At 59.5% G+C, this 14344-nt stretch overlaps 2 protein-coding genes across 2 annotated transcripts; both read left to right on the top strand.

Moving 5' to 3' along the window:
• Positions 1–2600: 2600 nt before the first annotated feature.
• On the top strand, positions 2601–4097 carry LOC149522087 (uncharacterized). The gene has a single exon (XM_089770851.1). It carries the CDS (start codon positions 2738–2740, stop codon positions 4073–4075), a length of 1338 nt encoding a protein of 445 aa, XP_089626977.1. The 5' UTR covers positions 2601–2737; the 3' UTR covers positions 4076–4097.
• Positions 4098–5658: 1561 nt separating this feature from the next.
• LOC149522086 (uncharacterized) lies at positions 5659–12642 on the top strand. The gene has a single exon (XM_089770724.1). It carries the CDS (start codon positions 5823–5825, stop codon positions 10713–10715), a length of 4893 nt encoding a protein of 1630 aa, XP_089626850.1. The 5' UTR covers positions 5659–5822; the 3' UTR covers positions 10716–12642.
• The last annotated feature ends 1702 nt before the right edge of the window (positions 12643–14344 follow it).

Here is a 14344-nt window from a genome sequence, read left to right as displayed (position 1 = left end):
CGCCGCTTGCCCCACTCAACTGCCGCTTCGGCCTTTTCGCCGGGGGGGGTTTAAACCCCCCTAGACCCAGTGCGCCCTGCGGACCGTACTGTCCGGTCCCGGGCCTCTAATTGACCTTCCCGGGATCCCCCCTTCCCCCCCCCCCGTGCAGGCAACTGGCCCCCCGTCCCCCCCGCCAAGCCCGGCGGTTCTTTTTGCTTTCGTTTCCTCCGGCCGCCGCTGGCCCTTTCCGAGAAGCCCCATCCGAGAGGCCACTCGGTACCTCCTACATCGACTTTCCCCTCCGCAAGGGCCGCCTCCCATGCCCATATTGCTCCACCTTTCGGGGTACATTAACTTGTGTTTGCTGAGGGCTCCCAATGCGCAACATACACCACAAACAAATCGGATTTAGATGCAGAAAATGCAAGGACCGTTTCCACACACAAAAAGCATGTAAACTGCATCAACGCTCCTGCATGCCTCCGGAGCCAGAAGCAGCTGGATCAAGTGGGCCAACATCGTGCGCCGCAGAAGATGCAACTCCAGCTCCCCCACCACCAGAGAAGGGTCTGCCTGACTCAAGACCGCTGCCAGCAGTCCAACAAAACCCACCAAAAGACACGACTCCCCCAACAGAGATCCACCAACTCACCCCAACACCAGAGGCAACCGAGACCACCATACACCACAACTCTCACGCCATCACTCCACACGTGAGTCAACCAGCCGGCCACCCTGCCACCGCTGAGCCCTCACTCACAAAACGTAAGGGCCTTCATCAATGACATCCGCCAACTCGCCTCACCACAACACCAACCTGCACACCAGCCTGTGAGAGCTCACAACCGGTCCCCCACACTAACCCAGGGACAGCCTCCAGGCCGGTTCGCCGCACCCCATGGCTCCATGATTACCACCAGGGCCCAGGTACATGCACCCAACTACTCTTCACCCACCCGCCAAACCCATCACCGCCCTCAGGTACTCACCCACCACAGCGCTGACCCAGGTCGGACCAGGGATGCCCACCAGCCATCAGGGCCCAGCGACCAGATCTATGAGGACATCCCGAGCCCAGACCCAACATCCACTGCACAAGAGGCCAGCAACGTGCAACAAAGTACCGTAAGTGGCACTGCCCCTCTCCCACCCCCCACCGAACCTCTCAACGACCCTGACCTCCTCAACCAGTCACTCCAGGGACGGCGCCAACCCCGGGAACGTACCGCCACCGCCTGGCAGCTCCTCTGGCAATCAACGCTGGCAGAGACGGCATCCTTCCCTGATTTGGAATCGGCCATCAGTAAACTCACAGCCGAACTTGCAGAGGAAGCCCGACCAGCAGGAACACAACGAACTACAAAAAGACCCCACCAAGACCATAATGCCCCCCCACAGCAAGGCCAGAATACTCCGAGACCCACGACGGCTCCACGTGAAGAGAGAGGAGCCGGAGGAGGGGATGCTGCCCGCCGCAATAACCCGGCTGCTGCTACCCGCCTCCAACGCCTCTACAGATCCAGCCGCCCGAAAGCAATGAGAGAAGTGCTCCAAGAGAAGCCGGACTTCTGCTCCATCCCCGCACCGCAACTCCACGATTACTTCTCCAATGTCTTCGACCAAAACATCTACATTCCCGCACCACGACCAGTCTGCCTGCCCCAGCTACCCCGTGTCTGCCATCAGAAGCCCTGGAATCAGCCTTTACTCCCTCAGAGGTATCCGCCCGGCTGCTGAGAACCTCCAACACTGCCCCGGGAAAGGATGGCATAAGCTACCAACTCCTTAAGAAGCGCGACCCAGGCTGCCTAGTGCTCACGACAGTCTATAACCTGTGCATGAAACACCAACGTATCCCCAAATCCTGGAAGGAATCAATGACGGTCCTATCCTTCAAAAAAGGGGACAAGACGGATGCGGGCAACTGGAGACCCATCTCCCTCTCAAGCACACTCTACAAGCTGTACACCAGCTGCCTGGCAGCGAGAATTACAAATTGGGCGTTGGAGGGAGGGGCCATCAGTACTTCACAAAAAGGTTTCATGTCATGTTAAGGGTGCTATGAGCACAACTTTATTCTCCAATCAGCCATCCACTCATCCAGGCAGAACCGCAAGGAGCTGGCAGTGGCCTGGCTCGACCTGTCAAATGCATTCAGGTCCGTCCCCCACCGGCACATCATCTCCACCCTCCAAGAATTCAGCATGCCAGTCACCTTCCTGAACCTCCTGAGTGACCTCTATAGTGATTGCTCCACAACCATTAGAGCGGAAACCGGAGAAACTCCCCCCATCCCCATCAAGCGAGGCGTCAAACAGGGATGCCCACTCAGCCCAATCATATTCAACTTGGCCATGGAACCTCTTCTTCGGAGAATCACGGCCAACCCAGCGGGCTTCACGCTCCATGGCCACAAAATCAACATCCTGGCCTACGCGGACGACCTGGTCCTCCTGGCAGAGTGCACGTCGGGCCTCCAACAACTTCTTGACATTGCTGGCCAAGCAGCAGAGTGGATGGGGCTCTCCTTCAATGCGAAAAAATGCACCTCCCTCCACACCTTGGGTAATAACGAAGACGCAGTGAGACCCACTCAACTCAAGATCCAAGGACGGCCCATGGTGGCTCTGAAGGAGGGTGAGTCCTACCAACACCTGGGCACGCCGACTGGGGTCAGGGTCCAGCAGACCCCCTCACAGACTCTCGACTCCATCCTTAGCGACGCAAAGAAGCTCGATGACTCCCTGCTGGCCCCATGGCAGAAAATAGACGCCCTCAACACCTTCCTCCTACCCCGCATCCCCTTTGCTCGGCGGTGGCCAAAAGCCCCCTAACCAAAGCAGACAAAGCCATCCGGAGCCTGGTTAAGAAATGGCTCTACCTGCCTCAGCGGGCGGCTACAGACATAATTTACATTCCCTACAGGCAAGGAGGGGCCAATGTCTGTCGCCTGGGAGACCTTTGCAACGTGGCCACCATCACTCACGCATACCGCCTCCTCACGTGCCCGGACAACAGAGTTAGCGCCATCGCCCAGGCAGCAGTAACAGAAGCCACCCGCCGGCGCATCACCAGGAACCCCACCCAACAAGACATAGCAACATACCTCAGTGGCTCACTGGAGGCAGAGTTTGGAAGGGAAGGAGGCGACCTCTCCTCCCTCTGGTCCCGCGCCCGTGTAGCCACTCGCCGCCTCAAGAAACGACTCGGCTGCCACTGGAGCTGGGACGAGGCCCGATCCACTCTTGGCTTTGTCATCCCCCACATCGGCTCAGAAAGACGCACCACCATCACCCCACAAACCAGGAAATTCATAGAAAGACTGCTCAAGACGTCCCTGCGCCGCCACTACATACACAATCTAAAACAAAAACCAGACCAGGGCAGGGTCTTTGAAGTGAGCAGCCGGTGGGACGCCAGCAACCATTTCATGCAACGAGGCAACTTCACCCGCTTCGCGGACTGGCGCTTCATCCATAGAGCGCGCCTCAACTGCGTCCCCCTCAATGCGGCCATTTGCCATGGGAACCGGGATAAACGCTGCAGGCGGTGCGGAAACTATGACGAGACCCTTCTCCACGTCCTCTGCGGTTGCACGACCCACTCAACAGCCTGGAAACTACGCCACAACGCCATCCAAGCCCGTATAGTAAAGGCGCTCCCCCCAACACTTGGCACGGTGCTCGAGGACGCCGTCATCCCAGGGTCAAACTGCTCCCTCCGTCCGGACATTGTGATTACTCAAGAAGAAACTAAGAAAATCACAATGGTCGAGGTGTCCGTCCCCTTCGAGAACCGGCCAGCTGCACTCCAGGCGGCCCGCTTAAGAAAAATCGCAAAATACTCCGGGCTGGTGGACACTTTACGGGCGCAAGGTTACACGGTGGACCTCTACGTCCTGCTAGTGGGGGCGCTGGGCTCCTGGGACCCCAAAAATGAGGCAACCCTGGAGGCGTGTAACATCGGGAAAAAATACGCTAACCTGATGCGCCGCCTGATGGTTTCAGACACTATCCGGTGGTCCCGGGACATTTACATCGAACATGTCACTGGCCACCGCCAATTCCAACTCCCAGAACCACAGCCCACCTGAACCTCAAGGACCAATTAGAATAGCAATGCGCTGGCTCTGCAATCGGAGTAAGCTAACTTCCCACTCTGGTCAGTTTCACTCCTGTCTATTTGTCTCGGCTCCCTCTGTACCCCAGCGGCCATTGCCACGTGGCTGACCTCCAGCCACCCCCCCCTCTGCTGCTCCGCTTCCCCCATTGTATTGGTTCCCATCTAGTCAATTTCACTCCCGTCTGTTCTATCCCCCCTGGCTCTGCAACCCGAATAAATTAACTTTCCACTCTAGTCAGTTTCACTTCTGTCTATTTCATTCTCGTCCCCCGCTGCGCCTCTGCTGCTCAGCTACCCCCTCCTTTTTGTTCTGGCTTCGCTCTTGAATCGTTGTTTCACTTTCGTCTATCACTGCAACCCACCTCACTACTAAGTTTTACTTTCTGATTTTGTTTCGCTTTTGTCTATTACCATTTGCTTGCGGTTTTTGTCTGCTTATCTCACTCTGGTCAGTTTCATTCTCATCAGTCTTGCTCTCGTCAGTTTCACCCTCGTCTGTTGCACCTTCGCTTCCTGTCCCGCCTGCCTGTGGGTCCCCCAGCCCCGAGCTCCTGACTAAGCCCCCGCTCCGTTTCCCCCGCAGGCGGCTTTATTACCTTCGGTTCCTTCCGTGTCCCGGTGGCCATTGCCACGTGGCCCGCCCCCCCGCCTCCCGCCCCTGCTGCTCAGCCACCCCCCCTCTTTTTTATTATTATTTATTCTTCTTTGTTGACTTTGCTTGGGGCTTTGGTTTCACTTTCGACCGTTACCGCGGCCTCACTTGCTGTTCTTAAACTCTGGTGCGGTTGGGGTCTGTGCTGTTGTGTCTCGCCGGTGCTGCTTCCCGTGGCTGCTGTTTGCTGTTAATGCTGTGTCTTTCTGGGCTAACTGTTGGGAGTGCGCTCTGAGACTAACATTGCCGTTGCGGGCGCTCAGTCTCTCCCGCGGGCGGCTTGCTCCTCCTCCCGGCGGCCATTGCCACGTGGCCAGCCCCCCGCCCTCCACCGCCTCTCCTGCTCGGCTAACCCCCCTCCTTTCTTCCTTTTTTGGCCTTTGCCTTGGGATCTTTGCTTCACTTTCATCTATTACCATAACCCACATTGCTGCTAAACCTTACTTTCTGATTCTATTTCACTTTCGTCTGTTGCCACTTGTTGCGGTTTCTGTCTTCTTGCTCGCCTGCCTATTGGTCCACATTTCTCTCTCCCCTCCCCTCTGGCCCCTGCCCCTGTACTGATTTTCCTCCGCTTCACACTGACTCTACCTCCTCCCGCCGGTTGGTCCACAGACCCCCTGTCTGACACGGTTGGGGTTTGTGCTGCCGTCTCTCGCTGGTGCTGCTCCCTGTGGCTGCTGTTGGCTGCTGATTCAGGTGTTTTACTGAGCTGACTACTGGGGTTGTGCGTTGGGGCAATCGTTATCGTTGCTAAATATTGTAGTACCTGGCGATTTCTCCAACGCAGACCCCCCTGGCCCTCTGAGAGGCCGCCTCCTGACCCCCGGTCCCCTCTGGGACCACCGCAGCCAGAAGCCCCCTGCCCTGTTCCCCTCCCCCCCGGTCGGGTGTCTCTGTGTTCTATCTTTCAGTATGTCGAGACGCCCTGCCAGCCCCGCGAATGCCGCGTCGGGAGACTCCAGCTCCTCCGACTGCTTCCTGTGGCGACCTGTCCGGATGGGAACCAGACGGCACCTGCCAGGCCTGATGCCCAGTGACCTGCCCAGAGCCCGGACACCACCAGATGCCAGAGGGGCCCCCCCGAGAGCCGTGCGACGTCCAACACCCCGTGGCCGGAGACTCGATACCATCGTTCCAGCCCCCGCCGGTTCCAGATGCCAGTTCCAGCCCGGCCCGGTGTGGCCCTGCCGCCATGCCACCCGCGGTCCTTTCCTCCCTCCCTTCCTCCGCTGTCGACTGGGCGCTCCCGCTAGACCTGGACAGCAACTTTGCCCCCTGCTTTGCTGGGTCCGGGGTGTCCCCTATTGGAGGGGACACCGACCGATTTAACCATGTCTGGACCCCGCACCAGGAGGAGATCGCCCTGCTAAGCCCCCCCCAAACGCTGCTACCTGTAATTCCTTCCCCACCCTTGACCTGGGACTTAGTCTGCCGGCCCAACACTGCCAGCCCCATCCTGCCTGAGGCCCTGGAGGTGTGGTCATCCTCGTGGCCCCCTCCATCTCCAGTCCCTACCCCTGCCACATTAGGACTACAGCCCCAGTCTCCCCTGAGCTCCAATACCTCCCCCCTACGCTCTGACCCAGGCACCGCCAGCCCGGAACAATCTCCCCGGGCGGCCCAGAGCGACCAGCCATCCCCAACCCACGCTCCCGCTCCTGCCCGCACGGCTACCGCTCCGAGCACGGCTACCACCGCTGTTGCCTCGTATGCCGATGCCGTTAGGGCCAATCTCTCAGGGAGTACCTCCAGCTCAGAGACTGCTACCGACCCCAGGGGACCCCGCAGACATAGCACGGGGACCCCACCGCCCCACGTCCCGACACCAGTCACAAGGGCTGCCGGCTTGAGACCGATTAGAACATGCCGGCAGCAAGCAATTCCCGTCTCACTGCTCTCGGAGCGCTGCTCCAGTGACTCCCCCTCCCCCATCTGGTCAGGTAGTGACGACTCGGCGTCCTCCCCCTCCTATGTTCCTGACCCCCTGCCTCCCCGTACTCGCCCGAGGCGGGAACCCCGTATCCCCCCACCCAGCGACGAGTTCCAGGGGCTCGCGCTTATCGAGTTCCCGATCCCTAAGAATCGCCCCGCCTGCCCATGCTGCTCCACCTACAAGGGGCTCACAACCACCACCTCTCTGCGCCAGCACATCAGGCAAGTGCACAAAAAGAAGGTGGGCTTCCGCTGTGCCCACTGTGCCAAGCCCTTCTTAGCCCTAGCGGGGTGTAAGGTCCACCAGTCACGGTGCCCCGCCCTCCCTAGGGGAACACCTGCCAGCTCACTCCTAGAGCAAGGACCCTCCCCAGACCGCTTAGCCACAACCTCGCCCCCACCAACCACGCCTGCCCCTCCAAGCCAGGAGCCCGTTATCCCCCAAGACCCAAACAGCCACGGGTCCTCTTCTAGCCGCAGTACCGCCGTTAGTGGCAGGCCCCCTAGGCCCTCCAGAATCCCCACCCTCCTCCAGCCCCACCAGCAAACCGCAGCCTCCGTCAGCCTCGCCAACCTGTCCCAGACGGTTCGGGAATACGTCCGAGGCGTGAGACTCAACGTGGCGGAGAGACGGACCAGCGCCCCTCCGCGGCTCCAGCCCTACTGCCCTCCCTCACGAGACAACACCACCAGGTGCCGACCCGGCCAGAGGGAGGGACCCAGCCAGGCTCGTGGAGGAGACATCACCAGCAGTCGCCCTCCTGCCGCCCCCAGTAGTCGCCATAACGCACCCAGATCCGGTACCTCTCGCCCGCCTCCTGTTCCAGACCACAGACCCGCCGCACGCCGCGACGACCCTCGCCCTGCTCTGGACGCCCCAGAGCAGCGCCGCACCACCGTGCACACCCCTCTGACTCCTGCCGCCCCCAGTAGTCGCCACGGCGCACCCAGATCCAGCGCCGGACCCGACGCCGACACCGCTCTCCCGCCTCCTGCTCCAGACCGCAGACCCACCGCACGCCGCGACGACCCGCGCTCGGCTCTGGACGCTCCAGAGCAGCGCCGCGCCACCGCACACGCCTCCCCGACTCCCGACCCAGGGGAACACCGGGCCCCTGCCGCCTCACCCGCCATACCCGCGACTGCACAACCAGACAGCCAGCGGGTGAGGGGCAACCGAGAGCTCACTGCCACCGCCTGGCAGCTCCTCTGGATAGAGGAACTGAGAGACACAAACTCCTTCCGTGACCTGGAAGACGTGGTCAAAAGATTCACGGAGGAGCTAGCAGAGGGACTCGTGCCCGACGAACAAGCCCCGACCCGTACGCAGCACCCCCGACGCGGACCCCCAGCACCGAGACCTGACACCGAACCCGCCATAAACAGAAGAAACGATCGCCAGACCGACACGGTAGCCACCACCCGCCTCCAGCGCCTGTACCAGTCCAACCGTCCCAAGGCGATAAGGGAGATCCTCGAGGAACCCTCGCCATTCTGCGACGTTCCCGCAGACCGCCTACACGCTTACTTTACCGATGTCTTTGACCGCGCAGCATGCCCCGAGACCCACCGCCCAGACTGCTTGCCCCGGCTGCCTCGTGTCGACTCCGCAGACGACCTGGAGCGTGACTTTACCCCTAAAGAGGTGTTTGCCAGGCTCGCCAGGACCTCCAACACGGCACCGGGGAAAGACGGCATCAGGTACCAGGTGTTCAAGAAGCGTGACCCTGGTTGCCTCGTACTCGCCGCCATCTTCAACCTGTGCAAGCAGTTCCGGCGTATCCCCAGCGCCTGGAAGTCGTCCATGACGGTTCTGCTCTACAAGAAGGGCGACCGGCAAGACCCCGGGAACTGGAGACCCATCTCCCTCTCCAGCACCATTTACAAACTTTACACCAGCTGCCTCGCCACGAGACTTACGGACTGGGCGGTGAGCGGAGGTGCCATCAGCGCCGCACAGAAGGGCTTCATGTCCTGCGAGGGGTGCTACGAGCACAACTACGTGCTACAGGCGGCCATCCAGTCAGCCAGACGGCGGCAAAAGCAGTGCGCCATGGCTTGGCTGGACCTCTCCAACGCCTTCGGGTCCATCCCCCACCACCTCATCTTCGACACACTGCGGGAATTCGGCCTTCCGGACTTTTTCCTCCACCTACTCAGAGACTTATACAGTGACTGTACCATCACCATCCGCGTCGAAGAAGGCGAGACCGCCCCCATCCTCCTCAGGCGTGGGGTCAAACAGGGCTGCCCCCTCAGCCCCATCGTATTCAACCTGGCCATGGAACCGCTCCTGCGCGCCATGGCGAATAGCCCCGCCGGCTTCAACTTGTACGGCGAAAAGATCAGCGCCCTGGCCTACGCCGACGACCTCGTCCTCCTGGCCGACAACCCAGAGGACCTCCGCGTACTCCTGGAGGTCGCCAGCCGTGCGGCCGAATGGATGGGCCTGCGCTTCAACGCCAGGAAGTGCGCCCCTCTGCACATCTCTGGCAACGCCGGCGCCCCGGTACACCCGACGCAGTTCCTGATCCAGGGGGAACCCATGACCACCCTGGCCGACGGCGAATCCTACTTACACCTCGGCACGCCGACCGGCATCCGCGTCCAACAGACCCCGACGGCAACCATCGACGGGATTCTCGAGGACGCCAAAAAGATCGACGGCTCCCTGCTCGCCCCTTGGCAAAAGATCAACACCTTAAACACCTTCCTCATCCCCCGCATCCCCTTCGCTCTCAGGGGCTCTGCTGTCGCCAAGGGGCCACTGAACAAGGCAGACCGCGCCATCCGGCAGCTGGTCCGGAAATGGCTCTACCTTCCCCAAAGGGCCAGCTCCGACATCGTGTACATCTCGCACAGGCAAGGGGGTGCCAACATCCCGCGCATGGAAGACCTGTGCGACATCGCCGTCGTGACACACGCCTTCCGCCTCCTGACCTGCTCAGACCGTAGAGTGCGCACCATCGCGAGCGCCGCCCTGGAAGAGACCATCGGCAAGCGCGCCGCCAGGGCCCCCGCTCCGCAAGACATTGTCGCCTTCCTCAACGGTTCTCTTGAGAACAACCTAGGATGGCAAGGGGGAGAATTGTCCTCCCTCTGGTCCCGTGCCCGCGCCGCCACCCGCCACCTGGGGAAGAGGATCGGCTGTCGCTGGACCTGGGAGGAGGAACGAGGCGAGATGGGCATCCTGATCCCGCGCGGAAACTCCGACCAGAACACGGTCGTCACGCCGCCCGCCCGAAAGATGCTGGAAAGAGTCCTGAAATCCACCCTCCGCTGCCTCTACGCCGCGAACCTGAAAAAGAAACCAGACCAGGGCAAGGTGTTTGAGGTATCCAGCAAGTGGACCGCCAGCAACCACTTCCTTTCCGGGGGGAGCTTCACCCGCTTCGCCGACTGGCACTTCGTTCACAGGGCCCGCCTCAACTGCGTCCCCCTCAACGGAGCCGTCCGCTTCGGCAACCGGGACAAGCGATGCAGACGCTGCGGTTTCGAGAACGAGACCCTGCCCCACGTCCTCTGCGGCTGCGAGACGCACTCCGAGGCCTGGAAACTGCGTCACAACGCCATCCAGGCCCGCGTCGTCAAGGCCCTGCCTCCGACCCTGGGCACCGTCGCGCAGGACTCCGTCGTCCCGGGCACCAACAGCCTCCTCCGTCCGGACATCGTTATCACTAACGAGGAGGCGAAAAAGATCGTCATGGTGGACGTGTCTGTCCCCTTCGAGAACCAGTCTGCGGCGTTCCGGGCGGCCCGTCTGCGAAAGATCGCCAAATACACGCCGCTGGCGGACACCCTGAGGGCGAGAGGGTACACGGTCGAGATCTACGCCCTGCTCGTCGGAGCGCTGGGGTCGTGGGACCCCCAGAACAAACCGGTGCTGGAAGCCTGCGGCATCGGAAGGAGGTACGCCGGCCTCATGAGGCGGCTTATGGTCTCCGACACCATCCGGTGGTCCCGCGACATCTACACCGAGCACGTCACGGGCCACCGCCAGTACCACAACGCGCAGGAACACTGAAGAGCACGGGACTTTGGGAGGGTTTTTTGTGGGGGGTCTCCAGTCCACGTCCTTCCCCCCTCTTTTTCCCTCCCACGAGACTGAGCCTTTGGCCCACCCCCGGGTGCGGCCCACAACCGTGCCAGAGGACAGGGATGCAGAAGAAGACGACGCCGCGGGACCCGACTGACTCTGAGGACTCTTGATACGGAGTCAGGACTTTGCCCCCTTGAACTTGAGACTTTGGAACTGGACCTTTGTTTTTGGACTTTGAAACTTTCTTGGAACTTTGTAACTGGACCTTTTTGGACTTTGATATCGAGTCTGGATTCTACCTCCTTGGACTTTGAGACTCTAAAACCGGACCTTGGTGCTCGGACTATTTCAATGGGCCTCTGGACTACATCCCCCGCTAGCCACAGCGGGACCAGCTGACTGTCGCTCGCCACAGGGATCAACAGGGGCCCCTCTAGGGGCAATTTACCCCCCCCCCCCCCGAGGGCTCCTCCCCCCCGGCAGGCGCAGCAATGAGGCCAGAGAGGACAAGGACGCGGCGGAAGAGGAAGCCGAGGGACGAAAAAGGACTCTGTCACTTGACACCAGGGGAGGGCTTGTTTGGGGGGTGTTGGCTCTGCTACCGCTCCCCCTCTCTCCCCAAGGACAATGCCTAAAACCGTTCCAGAGGACAAGGGAGCCGAAGAAGAGGACATCGAGGGACAAGGAAGGACTAAGGACTCGGTGTCGTTGGACACCAGGGGAGGGTTTTTTCCAGGGGGTCTCCCATGTTCCCCCTTTTTTCCCTCCCCAGGGGCTGAGTTACAACCGCCCCTCACATGCCCCGAGAGGGAACCAAGGGCCCATCGGCCCTCCCGAAACGTGCAATCCCCAGTGCACACCATTTTCCCCACTCTGTCCATTGGGACACACCCAGGGACCCCTGGGCCCCCCAGCAAAAACCCTGATACGGGTCAGACCCCGGGAGAGCCAAGCTCTGCCCACCCACGGGGTCCCACACACCTATCTCTTCCCCACAACCCATTGGGGATATCGACACAGGGCACGGTAGGGGGTTCACTCACCCTAACCCTACCCAGCCGCAACCCTGACAAGGGTCAGACCCTGGGAGAGCCAAAGCTCTGCCCATCCAAAGGGTCTCTCACATACCTTTCCCCAGCAATCCAGCGGGGATGCTAGACTAGGGCACACGGTGGGGCGCTCCACCTCCCTAAAACTTGCAGCTGCAGCAACTCAAACCCTCCAGATCGCCTATGCAGGGAAAGCGCCCCCACCCAACACCTTATGCGCTACGCAGACCTTCACCAAACCACCTCTTATTCACGTCCAGGGGCCTCCATGCCTCCCCCATTACTACCTCCGGGTTCCTCAACAACAGAACACCGTAACTCCCCCCCCCCATCGTCCCACGGGATCTACGTATACTCTGTACTCCCCAGGCCAGGGGCACGACCGGCATCCCGGACGACGGGGATACCCCGCCAGCGGGTCTCACCCTAACCCCAAACCCGACCCCGGACGTACTCATTTGCTTGTAAACCACTAAATGCATGTTTACCGTTTGCTTGTCAAACATTATCTCAAAGTCAATCTGTTCTTATCAGTTTAAGCCGCAGTAGGTTTAATAAAGTTATGAACAGACAGTACCCCTGTGTCGGGGGTTCGGTCTTCTCGTCATCTTGCTCTTCTCGGTGCTCGGGTCCCCTGATCGGCATTCGCGTGGCGGTCGCAGCGGACAACGCTGGAAACACGTCCCAACGGTCCCTGAACGCGCACCCAATCCGGGTAAGAAACTGAGCCAGCTCCCCCTTCGGAGCTTCCTCGAGACCCCACTTTCCGCTCCCTGACTTCCCCGGCTCCTTTTTCTCAATCTTCCTCCCTGTCCCAATCTCTCCATACCCCCTCTCCCGCCACTCTGTCTCTTGGCTCAGTTTCTGTTTCTCTCTCTGAACACTAACTCTTGCCCCCCCCCCCCCCCCCCCAGAGCTTCTCCCCACAATCTCCCTCTGTCCAGTCTCCACCTTGACTTCCCCACTCCTTGCCATTTTGTTTTCCGGCTCGGCTTCTGTTTCTCCCCAGCCCCTATAACCTCCTTCCAAGCTAGTTCCTGGCCTCCCCAGAGCTCTAACCCTCTGCACTCCTCCCCAGAGTCAGCTCTAGTCCAGACATGTCTCTCCCCCTAGGTTAACCCTTTCCTCTCCCTCACCTGCCCCCCCCCCCCGGACTACCTGCCCAGCGGTTAATGCCACGAGGCCAGCCTCCCCCCCTAAGTGGGATCGGCGGGCCTCTGAGTGACTGCCCCCCCAGTCTTCCCCACTGCTTTAATCTTCCCCTTCTCTTTAATCCACCCTTTCTCACGTTCTCCCGCTTATACTTGACTTCATCCAGGGCTGTTCCCCCAGGCGACTGTAAGCCCGGGCCCCCAAACAGCCCCCCCCCTCGGATCCCCCAATTCCCGCTTTCGCCGGCGGCGGGCCCGTCCCCCACATGGCCGGCCCCCCCCCCGCCCCCCGCCGAGTCTCGCAGCTTGCTGCACTGCCGCCGCTTGCCCTGCCCGGTCACCGCCGCTGCTGCGGCGCCACCATGTCTGGGCTCCCCGGGACCTATCCCAGCCCACAGACCGTGCCCCTCGATCCCGGGCCTGTGACCGGCTACCCCTTGGCCCCCCCCCTTCCTGTGCGCCGGCAGCTGGCCCCCCTTCCCCCACGTGGCCAGCCACCCCGCCAAGTCTCGTGGCTTGTTTAACTGCTGCTGTTTTCTCTGTGTGAAAGGAAGGTATTGAGGCCTACTTAGAATATGTCAAATGAGCACCAGTTTAATTGTAAGTGGAAAGGAAAGGCAGCACTCTCAGATACAGGAGATAAAAATAAAAACAAAATTTGATTGGTTGACCAACAATAACCCCGCTTTTAGGGAAGTAAGTAACTCAGACAGCAGTATGCAACAAAGTGCTGATTACCCCAAATGGAGCAGACGAAAGTTTTTTGTAAGGGCAGAATGAGACAACAAAAATCTAACGTCAGCAATTGTCAGGCGAGTGGAGAAGTACCAAAATACCGAAACAGGGTATATAAGGTGGGCTGAAACAGACCACGAGCGGACGGGTTGCGAATCCGAAAAGCCAGGTCTGATCAACCAGGGCTCCCTCCCCGGCGCTGAATCTCGCTGCCGTACATAAGCTCCGAAAGGGGAACAAATAAGCTCCGAAAGGGGAACGAACACCAGTCGTAAGTTGCAACGAAAAATCCAAAGAAAGGAAAAACATAAAGAAAAGAATATCTCCTGAATCTAAGCAATGCTTCTATCTTTCTTAACGTGAGTATTATATAACTGTTAACTCCATAAATTTCTTAAAGGTAACTCAGGAGGGTATATCAGTAGGAGAAGTTGTTATTTCTTGTTATTTTTAACTGTACTGTTTTTCTACTTTTTCTTTGTATATTATATTGTCTTAAAAGAATCAAAAATAATGAATTGATTTAAATGGAAAATTGATTATAAAGTAAATAGAAAAAATAAATAACCTGTTTGACCCTAAAAAGAAGTATTCCTCTCTCTGTGGTTTCAAATCCTTTAAAGAACCAAACCCAGTTACCAAAACGACGTAGACACCGTGACGCACGCCTACCGCCTCC

This window comes from Pelodiscus sinensis, chromosome 19 (assembly GCF_052426305.1).
Source record: "Pelodiscus sinensis isolate ZL-2025 chromosome 19, ASM5242630v1, whole genome shotgun sequence".
In the NCBI taxonomy this organism is placed as follows: domain Eukaryota; kingdom Metazoa; phylum Chordata; order Testudines; family Trionychidae; genus Pelodiscus; species Pelodiscus sinensis.
This window is presented reverse-complemented; position numbering and strand designations above follow the sequence as displayed.

Coding starts and splice junctions, on each gene's coding strand:
- LOC149522087 (XM_089770851.1), top strand. CDS start 2,738: ATGGCAGAAAATAGACGCCCTCAACACCTTCCTCCTACCCCGCATCCC.
- LOC149522086 (XM_089770724.1), top strand. CDS start 5,823: ATGCCAGAGGGGCCCCCCCGAGAGCCGTGCGACGTCCAACACCCCGTG.